The sequence below is a fragment of the Colletes gigas genome, unplaced genomic scaffold, assembly GCF_013123115.1.
Source record: "Colletes gigas isolate AHSC1104 unplaced genomic scaffold, ASM1312311v1 Colletes_gigas_Sc00006, whole genome shotgun sequence".
Taxonomy (NCBI): domain Eukaryota; kingdom Metazoa; phylum Arthropoda; class Insecta; order Hymenoptera; family Colletidae; genus Colletes; species Colletes gigas.
The window spans coordinates 6,899,273-6,918,323 of NW_025106635.1; the positions used below are offsets into that span (position 1 = coordinate 6,899,273).

Consider the following 19,051-nt stretch of genomic DNA (forward strand, 5'->3'; position numbering starts at 1 on the left):
CGCGGTTGGACATTTTTAAAAAATCATTTGGGAATTGAACGAAACCTGTCGAGGATCGAAAAGTGCGCAGTGGCGAGTCACGAGGAGAGTCCCGGGGGAACTGTAATTCGTGGAAACGGTCGCCCGTAGGAATCGGTGACAGTAGATTTCGGAGCAGACACGAAGAAAGAAGTTGGTGCACCTGCCGCAGTGGTTCTCGTGGCGCCACTCACGTGTTGCATGCGTGCCGCGCTATCCATCATGGTCGCGGACTCGGAGCAGCTCTGATTGGTCGGCGCCGCGGTCACGTGGTATGGTAATTGGGCTTCGGTGGGCGGGAAGGAGCGAACGAGGCCGCGGAGCTTCGTGGAAGATCGCAAAAGTGGCGGAAGGAGAGGAGAGGACAAGCAGCTGTCCACCGGGAGTCTGCTGCTCTCCGTGGTCTCGCTCTTTTCGCTCGTTTTCTCTTCTCCCCCTATCGTTCTCCTTTTTCCGCCTTCGGCGTCTTGGTTCACCCTTTCCCCTCCGGTGGAAAAAGTCACCCTGTTCGGTTCGCGGGCCGGGGGAGAGGGATGTCGGCCACAGGCCAGAGTGCAGTGCGGTGTGTACGCTTCCGACAATGAATATTAACATGGAACCGTGCGATTCTAAGAACTAACTCGCGAACGACGACAGAGAAGGACGCATCGAGAAGGAAACAGTGACCGTCGTTGATTCGGCCGACGGTTCTTTCAAACGATATTGGGATCGGTGTTTCGGCTACGAAGAAACGACCCGTCGCGAACATGAGCTCGTTCCTGATGAATCCGTCCGCCGGCGGTGGATACCATCATCACCAGCATCAGCAAGCGGCAGGCACTCACCACTTGGCTGCCACCTCCGTGATGGTGGACCCGAAGTTTCCACCCAGCGAGGAGTACAGTCAGAGTAATTATATTCCGTCAACCGGAGCGGATTTCTTCCCCGCTAGCGGCGGCGGTCATCACCTGAATCACCCGCAGTCCCATCAGTTGCAGTACGGTTACCATCAGCATCATCATCAGGCGGCGTCCACTCCGTACGGGGCGTCGTCCGCCGTACAGTTGAACGGCGGTTACGCCGGCTACGGTGGCTACTACGGTCCCCATCATCCTCATCACCAAGTGCACGCCGTTCACCATGCCAGCCTGCATTCTCATCATCACGCGGTCGGCGCGCTCGCGATGCCACCGGAGGCCCAACAGCCGCCTCTCACGTGTCCATCCTCGATGCAGAACCAACAGCAACCGCAGCAGCAACCACCTGTGTCCGCGTCCACTGTCCTCGGCTCCACTCCCCTGTCGCCCGGCATTATGCAGAATCACGTGCAGCCGCCGGACAGTCTTCAGCATCATCAGCAACAGAGCCAGCAGCAGCAGCCGACGCCGCACGAAACCAACGCCTGCAGCCCGGCCAGCTCCAGCCAGTTGCATCGCGACAACTCGCCGGACCTTCAACAGCAACCGACGGCCGGCCAGCAGCAGTCCCAGCATATACAAAACGCGCAACAGCAACAGCAACAGAGCCAACAACAGTCGCAGCATCACGTGGACGACGGCTCCGATCAGGATGACATGGAGGACGATCAGATGATGGACGGGTCGCCCGGTATGATGGAGGAGGACGACGACGACGAGGAGAACGGGGACCGTGTAATTTATCCGTGGATGAAGAAGATTCACGTTGCCGGTGTCGGTGAGTTGAGAGATTGAACAGTCGTACCCACGTTTAGCATCGATTTCCACCCTCCTTCGGTCGTTTAGCTGCAGAGATAGTTGTCATTCGTAGATCAGGAGTTATACTTTGACCAGAAAATTCTTGGTTGGAATTAGAATAAAATAGATTCTGTATGATTTATAATCCATGGAGCAAGGCAAAGCGATCGCTATCCGACGGAACACAGCCTACGTTGAATCAGACTGTGTGGTCACGCTTCTGCGTTCATTTCCCATAACAATTTTCCATCCTTGCGTCTTCACGGTCCGTGTCAAACTCTGAGATATCGTTGCTATCCAATCTCGAATTCTCCAAGGCGGATAGATGAGCCAAAAGCGTAAGGTGCATAACAAAAGACGAGAGGCGGGCGTCGTTTCGAAGTTTACCTGCGAAACGAACATATTGTGGTCGCAAGGTGACGCGTTACAGAAGTGCAGGAAGACTGATGAGACGCAATTTATCGTCGTACCTTACGATCACCTGCGAGATTTTAGGTGCACGGCACTTTACGAGCCATTCGGTTACGCCTAACGTTCCGCTATTCTTCATCCCCTAACGATACGTCGGGAAATAACTAGTTTGAAAAGATACTCAAAACGCACGCGAGGAGAACAAATTGCTGGCAGTCTGTTTCACATGCCGGCATTGTTGAACATCCGCGAAATATCTGTCGTCGATTTTGACGAATCTTTGCAGGTCCGCGGAGCAGCCAAAAACGAGGAACACGTATCTTTTCTCAGCAGTTTCGTTATACTAAGATCGAAATTTTTAAGGGTTTAAGGGTTTTAAGGGTTCGTTAATCAACAGAGCTTCTCCAAAATCAACGTCGAATGCTTCATAATTGTTTCTTGTAAAATAGAACCTAAAATCATATTTAACCCCTTCGTTCTCATCGTATTCTTTACGATAGACACCGTTCTCGAATAAAATTTGTTATTATTACACTATTCGTAATTGTATTCAATACGTTTTGCAGTATATTTGACAGACGTACATTATAAACAAAAGAAACAGTATTCGTTGCATGCCGGTGCATGTACGAAATAATTAAGTTTGATGGATCGGTGTAACCCTATCTCGCGATTCAAATTTTGGCATTCGTTTGATGAGAGGGCCAAGGAGAGATCGCGATCAAGAGATTAAAATATTTCCTTCTGGAAGCGCACGTGAAATTTCCAGGAAGATTGAGATACTCGCTCGAATTTCACGGATCGATCGACGACTAACGATATACGGGGTGTACGCGAGCCAGAAATAATGTTCATTGAAAACACGTCGATAAGAATGGCACGTTTAAAACGCGGTCCGAGCGTTCCGGGCCACGGTAGGCGTTTCGCAGAAGGATTATGGATCTTCAAAGGAAATTTTTGCAACGTAATATCCTTCAGAATCGGGCTGCCTTTGCAGCCTCAAATTTCTATTCGGTTTTGACGCGGGGGAAACTGCTGTTCATTCCAGCTTGCAACTATTTCTTTTGAGCCCGTTCTACTGGGATACGATCGCCGGAAAGCCGAATGTCATAATTCATATTTTCAGGTAACAAAAAATAGCGTCCGTGAAAGAAACACGGGGCTCACCGTTCGTGAAACAAACTTTGCAATGCCCGACCACTGTGCTTGTTTTTCTTTTTCATTCAAAGTTTTTCGATGAAGAAAATTCAATACTAACGTTACTTCGCACGCTTCGAGATATAAATATTTTACTGAGAGTATTATCTGAAAAAGATACAGGTTCGTGATACCAGAGTTGGGAAAATTCACAAACAACGAATGCAATTATAACTTATGAATGAAACGCAACGGAAGTCTGTTTATAAACGAATCTAAAATTTCTGTTTATTATTCTTGAATAAAATTATCTCAACTCTGCATACCATAATGTCTACATTCTAAATTATGTGGCAGAATAGCGATGCTAATACACCTTTGCATCAATTAACACGAAGAATATAGCAATCGCACGCTCGTAACATTGAGCTACATTTCCTAGTACTGTAATTGCTCTAACGACCAATTAAATACACATCTACGCTCCAATTAGACACACAACGAAAAAAGAATATCCCTACGGTTCGAAAACAGGTCTCGAATATCGAACAAAGATTAATATATTAACATACAAGTCATCCAAACAAATAGGAGGCGTATAGTACGATAAATACACATTGCAAAATTTGTTGTATCCCTTAAATGCATCTATCATCGTATTAGTCTTCCGCGTGTAAGCTTCCGATTGTCTTATTCAATATGCGTTACGTCCAAGCTCTCAAAAAATTGAATAATAGCTCGCCTTTCTTTCCACGCGTCGTTGCAGTTGTCTTTAGGTAATGGAACAGACATCTTGGCAGTTGAATGGAAGTCCGTACAAACCGAACACAAACGATTCGATCTGAGCGATTGTTGCACGAAACCTAGGTCCATGTTCCATGTAGCACTTTCCTGCGTTTCTGTTTCTCCCTAACGAACAAACCTAACAACGCTAAACATTCCTCTTTTCTTTCCCCATGTAATTGTGTCTGGGACACGTAATCGGGATTGGCTTTAATTGGAAGCATGGTACAACGAATGGCATCGTGGCACGTTTTAATAGGAATGTTGACAAAAAAGCACCGCAATTTTTAGAAAGATTATCGTGTCCGAGTGTAGCTTTCCATTCCATCAAGAAAGTCTGTGTTAAAAAATACTGTGGCGTGGCTTGGTAGTAATGTGTTCCATATCTAGCATCAAATTTAGAAATACAGGCTCGTTTTATTTTTAATCCATCACGCGTGTCGAGAGTGGGCCCCAAAATGGGGAACCCCGGGGCGCGGTGACACGCAGCAATAATTTTCGCGCAACGCGCGATCGTTTTGGGAAATAAGAAACGCTTGCTCGAGATTGGTCTATAACTCTCGGTTCGATGTCCATCGCCTCTAAAGTCTGGTATGCGTGTCCGTCGGGCTGTCGGAGACTGCAATATCTCCCCTCTGGATGTCGAGGCTCGGTGACCGGACGCCGCCGTTAGGAGGGACTTCCCGAGACCGTCGGTCAGCATCGGAATGGAATGTGTCTGCACAGATTCGAAACTGAACTCGCTCCCATGTTTCCTCTATCGAGTCCTGCGGACCACCAAGGAACGCTTCTAGCGTGCCACACCGAGGATTGACGTTGCTCGATACGAGGATCGATGCACGGATCTCTTATCCACGAGACTGGACGCTGGACATTTGTTTCGATCCAAAGATCGGAAGCAATGTCACGAAATCGCGAATTCAAGTACTGGCAAATGGAACTAGAGAATCGACGAACTGATAAAATTGAAGATTGAAATGTTCGAGCATCGAACGGTTAAAGAACGAGAAATAGAATGTTAATTACGGTGTATCGTGGATCGAAGTAGTTCGACAGCAAAATAACTGGTTTAATAACAGTTAGAAAATGGTAAAAAAAGTATCGGTAGCGAGGAAATGGTAACGCAGGACTTGATGGAGCCCCAATTAATTCCCCCGCGACAAATTAGTGGTAGCGGCGAACAGGACATGACTTTGACGTTTGTTGGACAGAAGCGATATTGTAAAATTGGCGGTATCGAATGGTAAAATTGTATTTGCTGCCCGAGGCGGTATAATTTCCATGCAGGGAGCGTCTTCGTTATCATTTTCTGGAACTTTTCGATCGGTGGTGTCCTTTCGCTCGTAATCGCCGTTCAAGTTCGACAACCATCGGCTACTTGGCAGTCGGACAGATCGGCCTTGGAACATTCGGTCCGTCGATTGTGAAATGTAGAGCCGGTTATTATTACGACGCTTAAGAGAACGACGCCTCGGTGTTGGTGTACGCGTCGTGTTTCTCTATCTGTTACAATCGTCGATCGTGTGCACCGCAGTCCCAACTTTCCAGCACGTTTTACGATGGCAAGACGATGGCACCCGGGTCGCAAAGCCTGAAATAATGGCAGTTGTCGCGTAACGAACGGTTACTTTGTCCCTGGAGACAAATTTGACAGAGGGACGATACATCGCGAACACTATTTGCGCGGAAATCGTTTGTTTCTTATAGAATGATTCGTTGTTTTGTTCTGCACCTTCGAAGGATTAGCTTGCTGGAACGAAAATTAAAGAAAGTGTTAAAATTTGACCAAAAGACTGGCACATGGAAAATCTATACAGATATTGAGCACGTTACTTAATTACACGCATGCGTGTATTGTTTGCTATCATCCAGGTTACGATCTTGCATACGATTTAGCTCCATTTTGAAACGATCTTGATGAAAATTTAATTAAAATGGAAGCCGGTCTCCCGTTAAACTTGGAACACATTCTGCACATTTGTTCTGTTTCTTATCTTCTTAATGCAACTGTCACATCGAACCTAATTTATGAGTTCCGTACGGTCAATTGTAATGCATATAATTTTAATAGGTATAAGTATCAGGTCGTTCTGCGAGTCTTTGCATACTTATCTATGGGAACTTTTGACCCAACGCGAACGTACACAAACATCCATCATTTCAAACAATATGACGTCTGTCGCTGCTTTATATTCAGCCTTCTAGACGGCGAAATGAATTTAAACAAGATAATGAACATTTATGTCATAAACGAACGCGAGGAGAATTCATATTAGGCGTACTCTATTTTCGAATTTGACAAACGAGAACACCTGCTTCGGTAAACTATTCTTGCAGGTCCAATATATTCATAGTTCTCGAAAAAATGATGCTTTACAACTTCCAAATAGTTTCAAACAACGTACGGTTGTCCATTTCCGGAAAATAATAGAATTTTATTAGAATCGTCGTATGTAATTTCTAAAAGAAGTCCAAAGACGAGTATCGTCGACGAAAGGGCAGCATTAATTATACTTGAGAGATTATGCACGAGCTGTTTGTATGTCTATATACGTCACAGACAACTACCTAAATGCTACATCAAGACTGGCGCCAGAGTTACTGGCGCCCTGATGCAACTTCCAATTTAGGCTCCAATTTTAACTCAAATTATACAAATCGAATATAAACGAAACTAAAGTCTTTTAATTGAAAATAATATCTGCCGAACAATCATTTATTAAATGGATTATGGCAGATGACGTTGGTATGTTTTCATATTGGTGCAACTTACACGGTTCGCGTCTAAATCCTTTCAAATCCCCCGTAATGGCTGTCTGCTTTCCTTCCCTCCTTCGAAACTTACATACAAACTTACCTTTACCATCTCGCTTGATTAAACTCTCCTTACTATGCAACCTGTCCTCAAAATTCTTGACGCAACATTTCATCCATCTTGATATTCAAACCGTCACGTTGCCGCGCTGCGCCGTTCCGCTTTTTATCGCCTACAGTCTTTTATATTCTTTGTGTAGTGTTTTCTCAACCAATTCTAAATTTATTTTCAATCCGATAGAGTTTGTTCCGTAGATAATCGAAGTAGAAAAACCGTTAAGAACAGTAATTTGCTATGGGAAAGCTACGCTCGGATGCGATAAATAATTCGCGTAATTTTACTCTTCTTTATTGTTTTTATCGAGACCTCCCTAACAAGAGTTAGATGAAAGCCTAGCTCTGGCTATTACGAGAGTAATTGACGCATGAGTGAAAAGGACGAGTCGCGCATACCGGGGAGAAAAGTATGCGCGATATTATTAACGCGTGATTCCATAAGTGAACGTAGGTTCTCGGTTTGCTTCCTTTTGTGCTAGCATATAAGGTCAAAGTAATTACTCCAAGGTATCTACGAAAAGGTACTAGGAAAATTGGGATCTAGGGGAGATAAGGGTTCGAGTTCCTAAAATTCTTTACTCTGCAACTTGCATTTGAAACAGTTAAGAACTGACCCGGCGCTTTGGGCAGAGCCAATCGACTAACACGCACCGATGTCTGTTTCGTTCTTCCAGCAAACGGCTCGTACCAGCCGGGGATGGAGCCGAAGCGACAGCGGACCGCGTACACGAGGCACCAGATCCTCGAGCTGGAGAAGGAATTCCATTACAATAGGTACCTGACGAGACGGCGACGGATCGAGATCGCTCATACCCTGGTCCTGTCCGAGCGGCAGATTAAGATCTGGTTCCAGAACCGTCGCATGAAGTGGAAAAAGGACAACAAGCTGCCGAACACGAAGAACGTACGGAGGAAGAACGCGAACGGTCAGGCGGCGCCGTCCGCGAAACCGTCCAAGACGACCGCCTCGAGGACGAAGCTGACCACCGGGAACAACAACAGCCAGAGGAAGAACAATAACAACTCGCCGTCGAGCGGGATCGATAGCAGCCTGGACTCGAACGTCGGTCTGGACATGGCCGACGTCCACGCGGTGAACGCGGCCCTTCCGCATACGAACGTGGTCCATCCGAGCTTCCAAGGTCACCCGCATCCGCTCGCCCATCTTCAGGCGCAGCTGAGTCATCACCATGTGAGCGGGATGATGGAGGGCCCGACGGGAGGGCCGCTGGGACACATAGGCACCGGAAGTATCAGTCCCCTCGCGCCAGCAACCAGCCCCTCCGGACTGTCGCAGGTCTCAGCGCCCATACCGCCACCGGCGATAAAGTCCGACTACGGTCTCACGGCGCTGTAACATCCGTACGAGGAACCAGACTGTACCGGTCGACTGATGCGTTTTCACGGGAGGCTCGTAGCCGTTGGCTCCTAGAGTCCTTTCGACGTCTTCTCCGCGACGGGATCGCTCGGAAGCTACGGAGGATCGAGACCAAGGCAGGGGGAGAACTTAAGTCATTGCTGGCTGGACGATTCATCGCCGGAAGTGCCGGTCTCCAGGCTCGTACCATGATCTAGCAACTGAATTTGCGGGGATTGATCGTTCGTGGCGGGAGATCGCGTTGAAACGGTGAACCGAACCGCGCAGAGAATGACCTGCAACTCGAGTTCCTCGCGATCCTTCGTGTTGCCCTATCGAACACAGCCGAGTCATTATTATTTGGACGATATCCGAGACGAGATCGAAATAAATGAGATCGGTCAGCCAATAGCGCTTCTTCCGTTGCTGGAAATCTTTGTGTCTTGTGTCCTTCCAATTCCTGAGACTGTGCCGAGGCACTTTGATCGAAGACTGAGCGACGAAACAGTCAGGTAGAGGGCTGCAAAGTGGGAAGAGTTCGGGACTATGGTGACTGGACGATTAGTTCACGAGAGTACGGGGAGTAGTAGAAAATTAGGCTCGATTCTGAATGGAAGTTGCGGACATTGCATGCAACGATTATTCGGTGAGCGAATGGTAGAGATTTTCGAATTTTGGACCTCCCCTGCGACGTTCAAAATTTTTCCGCGAAATGGTCGATAGTTCGGAGTTGCTTGAAACGGTTTAGCGATCGAGGGAAGTTGGACGTCTCGCTCCCAGGCTGTCGAAGGTAAATAGAGATCCCCCGGATCTTCCCGAGAACGTTCGGCCGTGACTTTTCGTTCGTCGAATGCTGTGATCCGATAAGTAATCACCCCCGCGATCTGAACGTTTCCCGGTTCGTAGAGAAAGTCTCGTCGGTAGGGAACGACAAAAGGAAACCGACGTTCCACGGACACGTGAACTGTACATAGAAAATACCTGGGCACGCGCGTGTGTGTATATAGTCGTGTAAAGAAAGTCTTATTGCTATTGTGATTAAAATGCATCGTATTTCGTATGTTATTGCGTAAGTGTGCGGTCTTAACGTTTTAAGTGTTCGATAAAAAAGGAACGGAACCGAACAAGATTGTCGGGCGTAAGAGGTTTACGCGATGATCGGACGGAAGAACGGAGCTTAGAAGCGAAGAATAGAGTACTCGGTAGAACATTTGGCACTAGCTTCGTCGCGTGTTTAGCCGCGATTCGATAAAAATAGAAGTCATAGGCTCTTGTTCAGAATTTTGTTCGTACGATTCGACGTCGAGGATTCGGTTAATTTCATCGCGCGAATCGTTGCTCTTCGCTTGCGCGAGCGTTCTTTGCCGCTAGCTCGTTGGTTCGCGCGGAAAGTAGATGTTTCCTGTAATCGTCGGACACGGAGTGACGAGGATCGTCGGTGACGGGCGCCATTCCCCCGAAGTCTCGCTGTTCGGTTGGAAATAGAATTCGCGAACAGCGTTCGTTCGCGTCGCGCGTCCACGTTGTAAATATTTCACCGAGATACAATGTCTATTTTTATCGAGAAAGTATAAAGAACGACCAAGTTAGTTGTAAAGGCTGGTACTGCGCCGTCGAACGGGGGGGGGGGAAAAAAAAAGAACCGGAAGCTGTACCGCGGAGACGAGTAGCAATCAAACGATTAAATGCACAGAGTCGCTGTGACGATATACCAAAACGATATGTTTATCAGATTTAATATAGGAACGTAGAGGTACTAAGGATTATTAAGCGGCACGTTAATTCTAAAGAACGAGACGGTGGGCGAGAAACGGGGCGATCCTAGCGTAATTTAGCGAGTTTAAGCAAACGAGCGCACGAGTTTACGAGAACGTTCTATTAAGTGTGACATTGTATTCCTTGATATTCTATCGATAATGTATATAGCCTGTACGATAAGAACCGTATTTGGGCACAGTCCGATGCTTATGTTTATATTGATCGTGGAAAACGATCAAATACAATCGTGAAGTAAATAAATCAATAAATAAATGTTTCGTAATTTACGATAATGCCGTGTTTCCTCCACGAATAATCACCTCCTTTGCACGAGTAGACAATCTTACGATAGTATAACGAAGTAGTCGTATCGTTTTCTTTTGCGACGCAATTTACTTACCTTTATTCGCGGCCAATTAACCGGGTCCTCTTCGCGAGAACTCTTAGCGGAAGTAGTTGACAGTTTCGCGGAATTGTATAACTTTTCAAAACCGAAGAAATGGACGGTCGAGATAATACAGGTTCGCTATCTTATATATTTTTATCTGTGTTTCGCGCCGAGCATCGTTGACGCAGGAAACAAACGATAGGCAAAGAGTCGAGGTAAACTTGTTAGTTGACGGCGTTGACAGTATCTCATCCTTATTACGTATGCAAAATTGTGTGCATAAATTTACCGGTTATACAGTACGCGTAATAAATCATCTCCCTTCGAAAATAAATTCCTATTGCTGGAAAATATATGAAAGAAATAACGAGATAATGTTACCTATGAATCATGCCGATAAAACCGACCGACACGTAGCATTAGCCACCACCGTCAACCGCCAACGACTCAATACGACCAAAATATTCGACTTTCCATCGACCCTCTTTTAACGTCTCTAATGATAACACCAACTAACAACCACCTACCGTGTGCACCAATTCCCCAACGAAACTCGACAAATTTCCTTTTCATCTAGACGCGTTCATTGAACGACAATTTACGCCAGAGATGAGACAAATAGTTTAGTAAATAATAGACGAGCATTTCCAAAAAGTTGCAGTCGGAAAATACGAAACTGACTCCCAAGATTAGGAGTAGGTACTCATACTTGTAAAACGTCAGTGAAATCTACGCGAGTCTCCATGCTAGATTATCCCTATCATAATTGATGATGTTATTAAACGTATATTTATCGCTGTGTGCAGGTTAGTTTCGCTTTGTACTTTTTCGATTGTCCCTTCCACGTTTCGACCTCGAATCTTATGTAACGAAAACCTAATCATCGGATAAAATTCTAGAACCATCTTCGCTAACAATTCCTACGACATTCGTACGAACCAGTAAAAATGGAGATAAATTCCGTCAAACGTCTCGAATCGATTAAGAGTCGATTGCTGTAGAAACTCGACGCTCAGCCATGGAAATCTTCGAGGTTCGCGAGTAATGTAGACGATGAACTTGATCTAGGTCCTAGTCCCGTGGCCTATCGATTTATTATCGAGACCCCCCTGCGATACATCGCGTTATTATGGTAGCGTGATGGTCGTACGAGCGTCGCGGAGACATTCAATTCGAGCGTCTCCGATCGAAAGGGGTTTCCCCTCGGTTCTCCGCCGCCCACGCGCGTCCATCGGCCACGTACGCTCGTATGTATTCGCGCCCATGCGTGCGGCGTTGCCGTGTCGGCGCATGCGCGAGCACGTGCGTGTTTGCCGCAGCCTGGCCTGGGGATATGCCGCAGCAGCCTCGAAAAGAAGGGTGGCACCCGGAAAGCGAATGAGGGGCCGTCTGCACGACCCTGCCTCCGCCCATGCAACCAGCAGCCCGGCCAACAGCCGAGATAACCTGCTACCACCCAGGATCGAAAGTCCACCGTGCCTCGTTCCGATCCGCGATCGCCGCGTTCCGTGTTTCCAGGACCGTCCGGAACGACGCTGGTTCCTGCCACACCGAGAACACGCGACTGGGAATTTTGATTTTTCCACCCCCCTCGATGATCGCGTTAGTCATTCGTCGCGAGAACGGGCAAGGATCGATGACGATTTGCTATCCAAACCTTAACCCTCTTAGTGCCAGGGCTGATTTTAATATAGAAAGAGAAAACGTAAAGAAAAGTGAACCGTGTTCACCAGAAACAATACTTAATTAATAACCTGTATTATCGGGGATTCTGACGGTATCGTGACAGAATAAGTAAACCCGGCTTTGAAAAATAGTAGGATGAAAGCGTTCGGTACAAACAAATTTGCATCGAATCAATGATCGCGTTTAATCGCGTGTAAACGTTAAGGATATTCGATCGTACAGCCGACAGAAAAACAAATCAATTTCAATTAGAGGGTGACTCGAGCGTTGTATCGTGATTTCATTGGATCTCGGTGGGCCAACGTAAAAAAGCAGAGCGAGCCGGCAAGCGACACGACTAACAGCGAGGTTCTCGACGGACAAGGAGGAAGGAACCACACAAGAGCGGCTAATTGCAAGATCTATACACTGGCTCCGTTATCCGTACAACCGACCTACGTTTGTCTTCCGGCGCTGAATACCCTTACAAGCCACTCTCGGATATAGATTGTGTTAGGCATGAATTAAGCCAAATAGGCTGGACAGCTGATTGTTCTAAAGCAAAACGACCTCAACGGTAGAAATTGCTCGAGTTTATCTTCAATTGGCTGACTATTCTACGTTCTAACGAGACGCTTTAAGCTGTATTTGTTTATCCCTAAGAAGACATGTTCGGAAAAGGGATATTAGAGATCTAACACAGTCTGTATAAGCAGAGCATAGCAAAACAGTATGACGAAGCATACAAATAATAGAGTAAAAATTACCGAAGACAGGATAATTTGTAACCGCAGATATAAATTTAAAAAAATGATGTTTCGCGTCGCGACACGTTTCAACGGGTACGTTTTCCCCAGAAGGAACGTCTAAATTGGATTACAGATTTATGCGGTGGGCTCGTAAAAGTCTATCCGCTCGCCGATAACGAAAGCGGCGTGGTAACAGCCGTTGATAAACTCGTCAACTTCGGTGTCCACTGGAAGTGAAAACATCGCATTGAAATATTACCTGTCGTTTCTCGAAGACTGACTGATATTTGCATGCGTAAGTCATCGAGAAAAGATAAGACCTTTCTCGCCAATGGCGCACCCAAGTGAAATGAAACAGCAATTGCATCACACCCCCTACCACCACGAATATCTTCTTTATTAATGGCTGGCAAACATTCAAAAATCGTGTTCGTTCCATCGGGAAACCCTAATTATATTATTCCAACAACTCATCCAGGGTCTAAAAGCATCGCAACTCGTCTCTGGCATCCATTCTTGCCAATTTCACCCTAGAAATCCATTGCTCGACGGCGGTTGTCTTCGTCGAAATTGGACATCCTCAGCTTCTTGGTGGCGTCGTTACACTGAAACTTTCTGAGAACGCGAAATATCTTCCGGGGAGGCGTTATCAGATCCACGACACGAATCGTGACCCTATTTCCAGTCGGCGTTGTTCCACCTACACACGCCGCGTTCCGCATTCGTTGCACCAAGACAAATGATCCATACGCGCCGGTCATTTCGTCCGCATCCGCTCGGCAATCGCACGATCTACAAGCTGTACGGTGCAGAGTGTACAGTGGGTGGTCAGTGAATCGCTCGTTTGGCAAACTCCGGGGACAAACAACGTGAAATTCGCGCCTCCTTCCGCCCCCCGGCTTCCCCCCCCCCCATCTGCCCCCCCTCTTCGGCGCCCGTAGTCAAGATTTAACGGGTCTCTGACCACACACTTCGGTTGCGCAACACGCTGCGATCCGTCTGATAAATGATTGCCGGGGAAACTGTCGGCGTTGCACTACTTAAGGTGATTGCCGTTCCAGGTTCGCGCGAGGATGTATCTGGACCGCTGGCGAATCGATCCACTCGCCTTGTCGTCCGTATCTCGTGACTGAAAAATGTTCCGCCAACTCTTTCCCCCCCGGTCGAACGCACCGGCGAAATTTTCACTCGGATAGCTTCGCGGGAATAAGAGACTCCGTTTCGAAAGTTGCCGCTCGCGAAAGAAACCATACTTTGATAAAGTCATTTTGTTCCCCTTTCAACATGGTGCCTCGCAAGGATCGTTCGCCTCGGTTCCCAACAGTATCAAGGCACAGAGCGATGATACGGATCTGACATCCTATACTTTCGAGAAACGCAGACTCTGGAATATCCCTGTCTCTATACTGCCAATTATCGCAACGGACGGTAGGATAGGTACTGCCCTGCCTGCTAATTACAGTCGTTATTGCTACCCATTTGGGTTGACAGGAAGTTCGAGGCGCCTTGGGAACATTTCTTTACGCTGGTTCAGCCTGCCATTAGTAAATCCACTCGTTTCTAACTAGTCGAGATGAGACGTGTATATTCAACCCTCGATCCATAGGAAGACAGAAAAATAGAGAGACGCTAGAATATCACGCTGTGAATACGCATCATCGTTTACAGACACCCCTCGTGCTATTTGTAGGCCGTCCGCAGACAATGTCTGCAAGACGCGATTCATCATTGAATTAGATAGCGCGCGTCGCGAAACGTTCGTCGTCGAAGCATGTACCCGCGCGCGTCGAGATATTTAGCGTCGATCTTCCATTTTCTAATCAACGAAGTGTCTGAACAGATCGCGAAACCTTAGCCCACTTTGATCGGGTTCCCCGGTACGAATCCAGTTCTTCTTCTTTTCGCGAATGGCAGCTGCCTCCGTGACAGTTCCCGAACACCTGTCCAATCCCGGCGATCGGATCGCGGTCGTTCGAATTCGAGAATAGCAAAAATGATAGGAACGCAGACTCGAGCGATCCCCATTATGCGTAATTGGAGGGGATTAACGAGTCACGACTCCATTTATCAGGCCTCGTAATTACAAAGCATCTCGGGTTCCCTCTCGCTCCACCTCGCTCCTCGCCCTTCCGCGTTCGTCGCGTCACTTTACGCTCGCTCCACCGACTGACTGACATCCCCCAGAGGCAGTTTCGCATCTCAAATACACATTAGGCTGTAACTAAAGATAACAGGAGCCCCGTGTCGTCGAGGGGGAACCCGGTGAAATTAGATTCGAGTCCGCAGACACCGCGGACACCTCATCACCGTGTTCGATCCTGACGATGTTAATCGCGACGCCTCTGCCCGCTCCGATGGAGGAGAAGCGAGGAAACTTTGCAACCCGGTCGGTGGTACACGAGACGTCCCTGCCTCGAAGGCTGCTTGCAATTATGGCACGGCACGACAGTTATTTTCACTGAATTTTTGCTTCGGAGTCAGTTCTTCGTTCCACCCTGACGCGTGCTCTTCCTAGAACTCTAATATTTCTTTCAAAGTCAAGGGAGGGGGTGGATTTCGAAGAACAGGGGAAAAATTAGGCTTCTAATAATGGCTCCTCCGCCCCTGCGGACGAGTTCTCCGCGAGAGAAACGAAAAGAACGCCCGGGAGCGTTTTCAGCAGGCGGTTAAACGAGTCCGGTGTTGTTGCACAGTAGCGATCGGGGACACGCGCGGCTGATGCAGCGAGGGATCCGGAAAGTTAACACGGGCGGTCGCGTCGATCCTCAGAATTAATTAAAACCATCGAACCGAGGGGGACGTGTATTTTTATCTCCCCCCTCCGGTCTTGGTGACACATCTATCTCCAAGTAGCCGGACGCAGAAAAAGAGGAGTCCCGCTACTGCTGCTGGCTACCGCTCCTTTATCTGCTCTGCCAATCCCAATACGTCCACTTATAAGTTTTCTCGTATCGAACGGTGGCGTTCCCGCGAGATCGATCGGCTACCTCCGTCGACGGGTGGAACTCTGAAAAAAAATTTGCTGTTGGACGTTATTACGATTCTTGTTACGTTAATGTTATTTGGATGATGAACCCGATATGGAAGACGAATGCGGCGCGACCCATGTTCCGTCGTATTTTCAAGTTTACGCAAAATGCCGCGCCTACCGATAGACGACGCTCTTCCCAAATCTCGAGCTATTATTAGATCGTTCGTTCGTTTCTTCCACGTTTAGAGTAGGGGTCAGAAGTGACCCTTTCGCGTAGGAGCCAGAAGAATAGTGATGGAGGGAGCGCGAGGCGCGTTATTACGAGGACTCGTCGACGGTACCTGTCGCTAGTCGCTGCCCCTGCGTGGATCGTCGGGCCAGCGGGGTAAGAAAAAGAATCGGAACGAAAAGGGTAGCGTTGGAGAGAGAGAAGAAGAGCAGCCTGGGCGGCGCAAAGGCTTCGACTCGCAAGCCGCACGTTCATTAATCTTGATCGGATCAGTCGAGATAGCGGCGAGCTGTTTCGGAAACCCTCCCCCACCAGCCGTTCTCATCAAGTCCCCTAGTACCATCGCCTCAACCTCCAGCTCCTCCACTGGTTCGCCTCCGCCGTCGCGTCTTGGAGCTCCTTTTTCTTCTGGCCAGCTTGGAACTCTTTCCTGGACCCTCCTCTGCACGGCGAAGGTTCGCCCGAACCCGGGGGCGCAAGAAGAAAACCCCCAAGACGGATCGGCACCGCAGCGCCGACGACGGCCAGCCGTTTTAATTCCGGCCGGATCGGCTGCCAATCCCCTTCCTCGGCGTCCTTCGTCCTCCTTCCGCCCCGCCAGCTCCGACTAGAGTCTTTATAATTCATTAAATTCCTTTTTCTCCCGCTGGACCCGGCCTTTCGACGCGCACTGTCCGTCCACGAGCTGCTCTCTCGCTGATCGGGACCCGTGCCCCCGCGAATCCGTGATCATTTTTGTGACTATTTCCTGTGGATCTGTGGAAAGTGCAATTTAGTCGAGTGCCCGTGTCGGTCTACTTTCTCGAGGAACGGTTCGTTGTTAACCCCCTTAACGCACATGGCCGTGACACGTACGGGCACGCCTGACCGTCGGTGTTGTGCATGTCCGTGACAGTCACTGGCGGACTCTCGAAACCCCGCCGCCAGCGGTTTTTTTCACTCCAGACATTGATTTATACGTTTCGGTTCATGATACTTTATATTAGGTCATCCCGCGAGTTCGTAGCGGACCGATCAGGATCGAATTCGTTACTTGGAACGAGGGGAACGATGCTGGAAATTTTGGACGTAACGACGAAAAATATGGGGGTGTTGTACGTAGAAGGAAATTTAAGTTTTGCAACGAAAAATCGAAGAGGGTAGAAATTATAACATCGACGTTAAGAGACGTGTCAACGATTGCATCGTAACGATGTTGATAATGTCTAGTTGAAGCTAGTAGAGTTGGTCACTCGGTATGCCATACCATGAGGTCGCCACGTTTATTCGAGCCGGAGGCAATTTAAAAAGCGAAGAACATTCTTAAAATTAACGAGGAGGCGTCGGATGTTAAGAAGTTTGGGAAACATTCCGAGCAGGCGACATTTCCCAGCATCTGGAGTCGCTCGTAACTCGAAAGAGTCGTATGAAAAAAAGGAAACTGCAGAGATAATCATTAATAAACAGTGAACAAACAGTTGTTTCGCCGTAGTGGACAAAGGAAAAGCAATTTATTCTGAAAAATTAGAAACTATCCCTGTCGCAGCGGTGCCCCCGTGGAGCAAAAAATGCTCGACCAGCGGCACAATGGCGGGCAGCGTCGTCAGTGGGCAGCTCCTTTAATTTCACCAGGTTCGCCTGTCAATCCTCCTTCATACCTGCTCCTTATAATTCATTAAAATTCTTTTTGCTTGCCTGAAAACGTGACGGATCTTGTTTTCAATTTAGTAGAGCCCCGACTGCGACTACCATAATGCCCCGCATGAGTTTACCCGCGGAATAGCAATGAGTCTCTCTCCATGCTTGGCCGTGGAGTCGCGATGCAGGATTCCCCGGTGGAAACTTGTTTTTGGCACGAAGGGCGGTCAGAACAAGGGAGATACAAAATATCTACTGCAAAACCATTCTGCTAGCTTTTATCTTCTCTTGTATCTGCGATACAAATTCTTACTACTTGGAAATATTTCAATGGAACTTCCATTATTCGAATTTTTTAATCGTCGAATATCGTCGTTACCCAATTTTCTGGTTTATAAAATACCTGAAAATGTTACTCGATGCTTTCGAGTTATTAGATTTAGCAAGTGGATCGAGCAAACAATTCTGCACACTGTTTGATGACACGTCTTATCAGCAGTTTAGGAGAAAGCCGAGGTGTGACCAGCGCCGTAACACCCTTAGTCCACGGCGATCATCCCCCTCGGCACTGACCGAATTGGGTATCAACACCCTTCGTGTAATTAATCCTGTAATTCCGTTGACCCAGCTCTCGAACAGCAAGGGATCAATATTAATCCTGACCCTCGACTGTCACGAGAATTTTTTCCACGGTTATCACAACCCCTTATTCGTATAAAATAAAACTTCTCTTCACCGTGCTTCGACGCTAAAATTTCAAGGAGCTTGATTTAAAAAATGAGTCGACATATTTTTGGGGTGTCCACAGTCCAGGTTAATTCAGAGTTCAACGATCGATTTTATTGGAGAAATATAAGTGAAATTCATCGAAACCTACTCTTTTGGATCATTATTTATTCGTGGATATTCTGTTTCGAGACACCTTAAGTACCCGCTCGTCATCATCTTCTCGGGTAAAACACAATTTTCACTTTGTGGATGCAATCGGGCATTGGTTACGGCGGTCGATGCAATTCCTTCGTTGTTCAACGAACCGCGACGCTTTTTAAACGGCGAAATTAGACCCTCTCTTGTAATCGTGGCCAGCAAAAAGGTAATCCGCCGGCAGTAACGTCAGAATCGAACGGCGAGGCGGCGGAGCAGGAAAGATCATAGCCGAGCAACTTGTGACGTGCATAGAATCGCCATTTCAAGGTTCCCTCCGCAGCTGCTCTCTTTTTCCCGTCGAGCCGATCTCGTTCCATTGTGACAGACCCTTTCGTGCACAAAGCTTCAACGACGCGGACACGAGCTACGATTCTTCACAGTTGGGATGTAAGTTCGAGAAAATATGTCTCAATCGAGGGACGAATTTAAGCAAACACTACGTCAATCCTCGTTATAAATACATAGAGCCTTCCAAA

The 19,051-nt window shown here is 47.6% G+C and overlaps 1 protein-coding gene across 1 annotated transcript; it reads left to right on the plus strand.

Annotated features, from left to right (window-relative positions):
* Positions 1–391: 391 nt before the first annotated feature.
* LOC122395951 (homeotic protein deformed-like) lies at positions 392–10,222 on the plus strand. The gene is made up of 2 exons (XM_043393955.1): positions 392–1,692; positions 7,589–10,222. Exons 1-2 carry the CDS (start codon positions 765–767, stop codon positions 8,269–8,271), a joined length of 1,611 nt encoding a protein of 536 aa, XP_043249890.1. The 5' UTR covers positions 392–764; the 3' UTR covers positions 8,272–10,222.
* The last annotated feature ends 8,829 nt before the right edge of the window (positions 10,223–19,051 follow it).

Bases quoted from the DNA above. Each gene is read 5' to 3' on its own strand.
- LOC122395951 (XM_043393955.1), top strand. From the start codon at position 765: ATGAGCTCGTTCCTGATGAATCCGTCCGCCGGCGGTGGATACCATCAT. The intron at 1,693-7,588 runs GTGAGTTGAGAG...TCGTTCTTCCAG, and splicing joins GATTCACGTTGCCGGTGTCG to CAAACGGCTCGTACCAGCCG.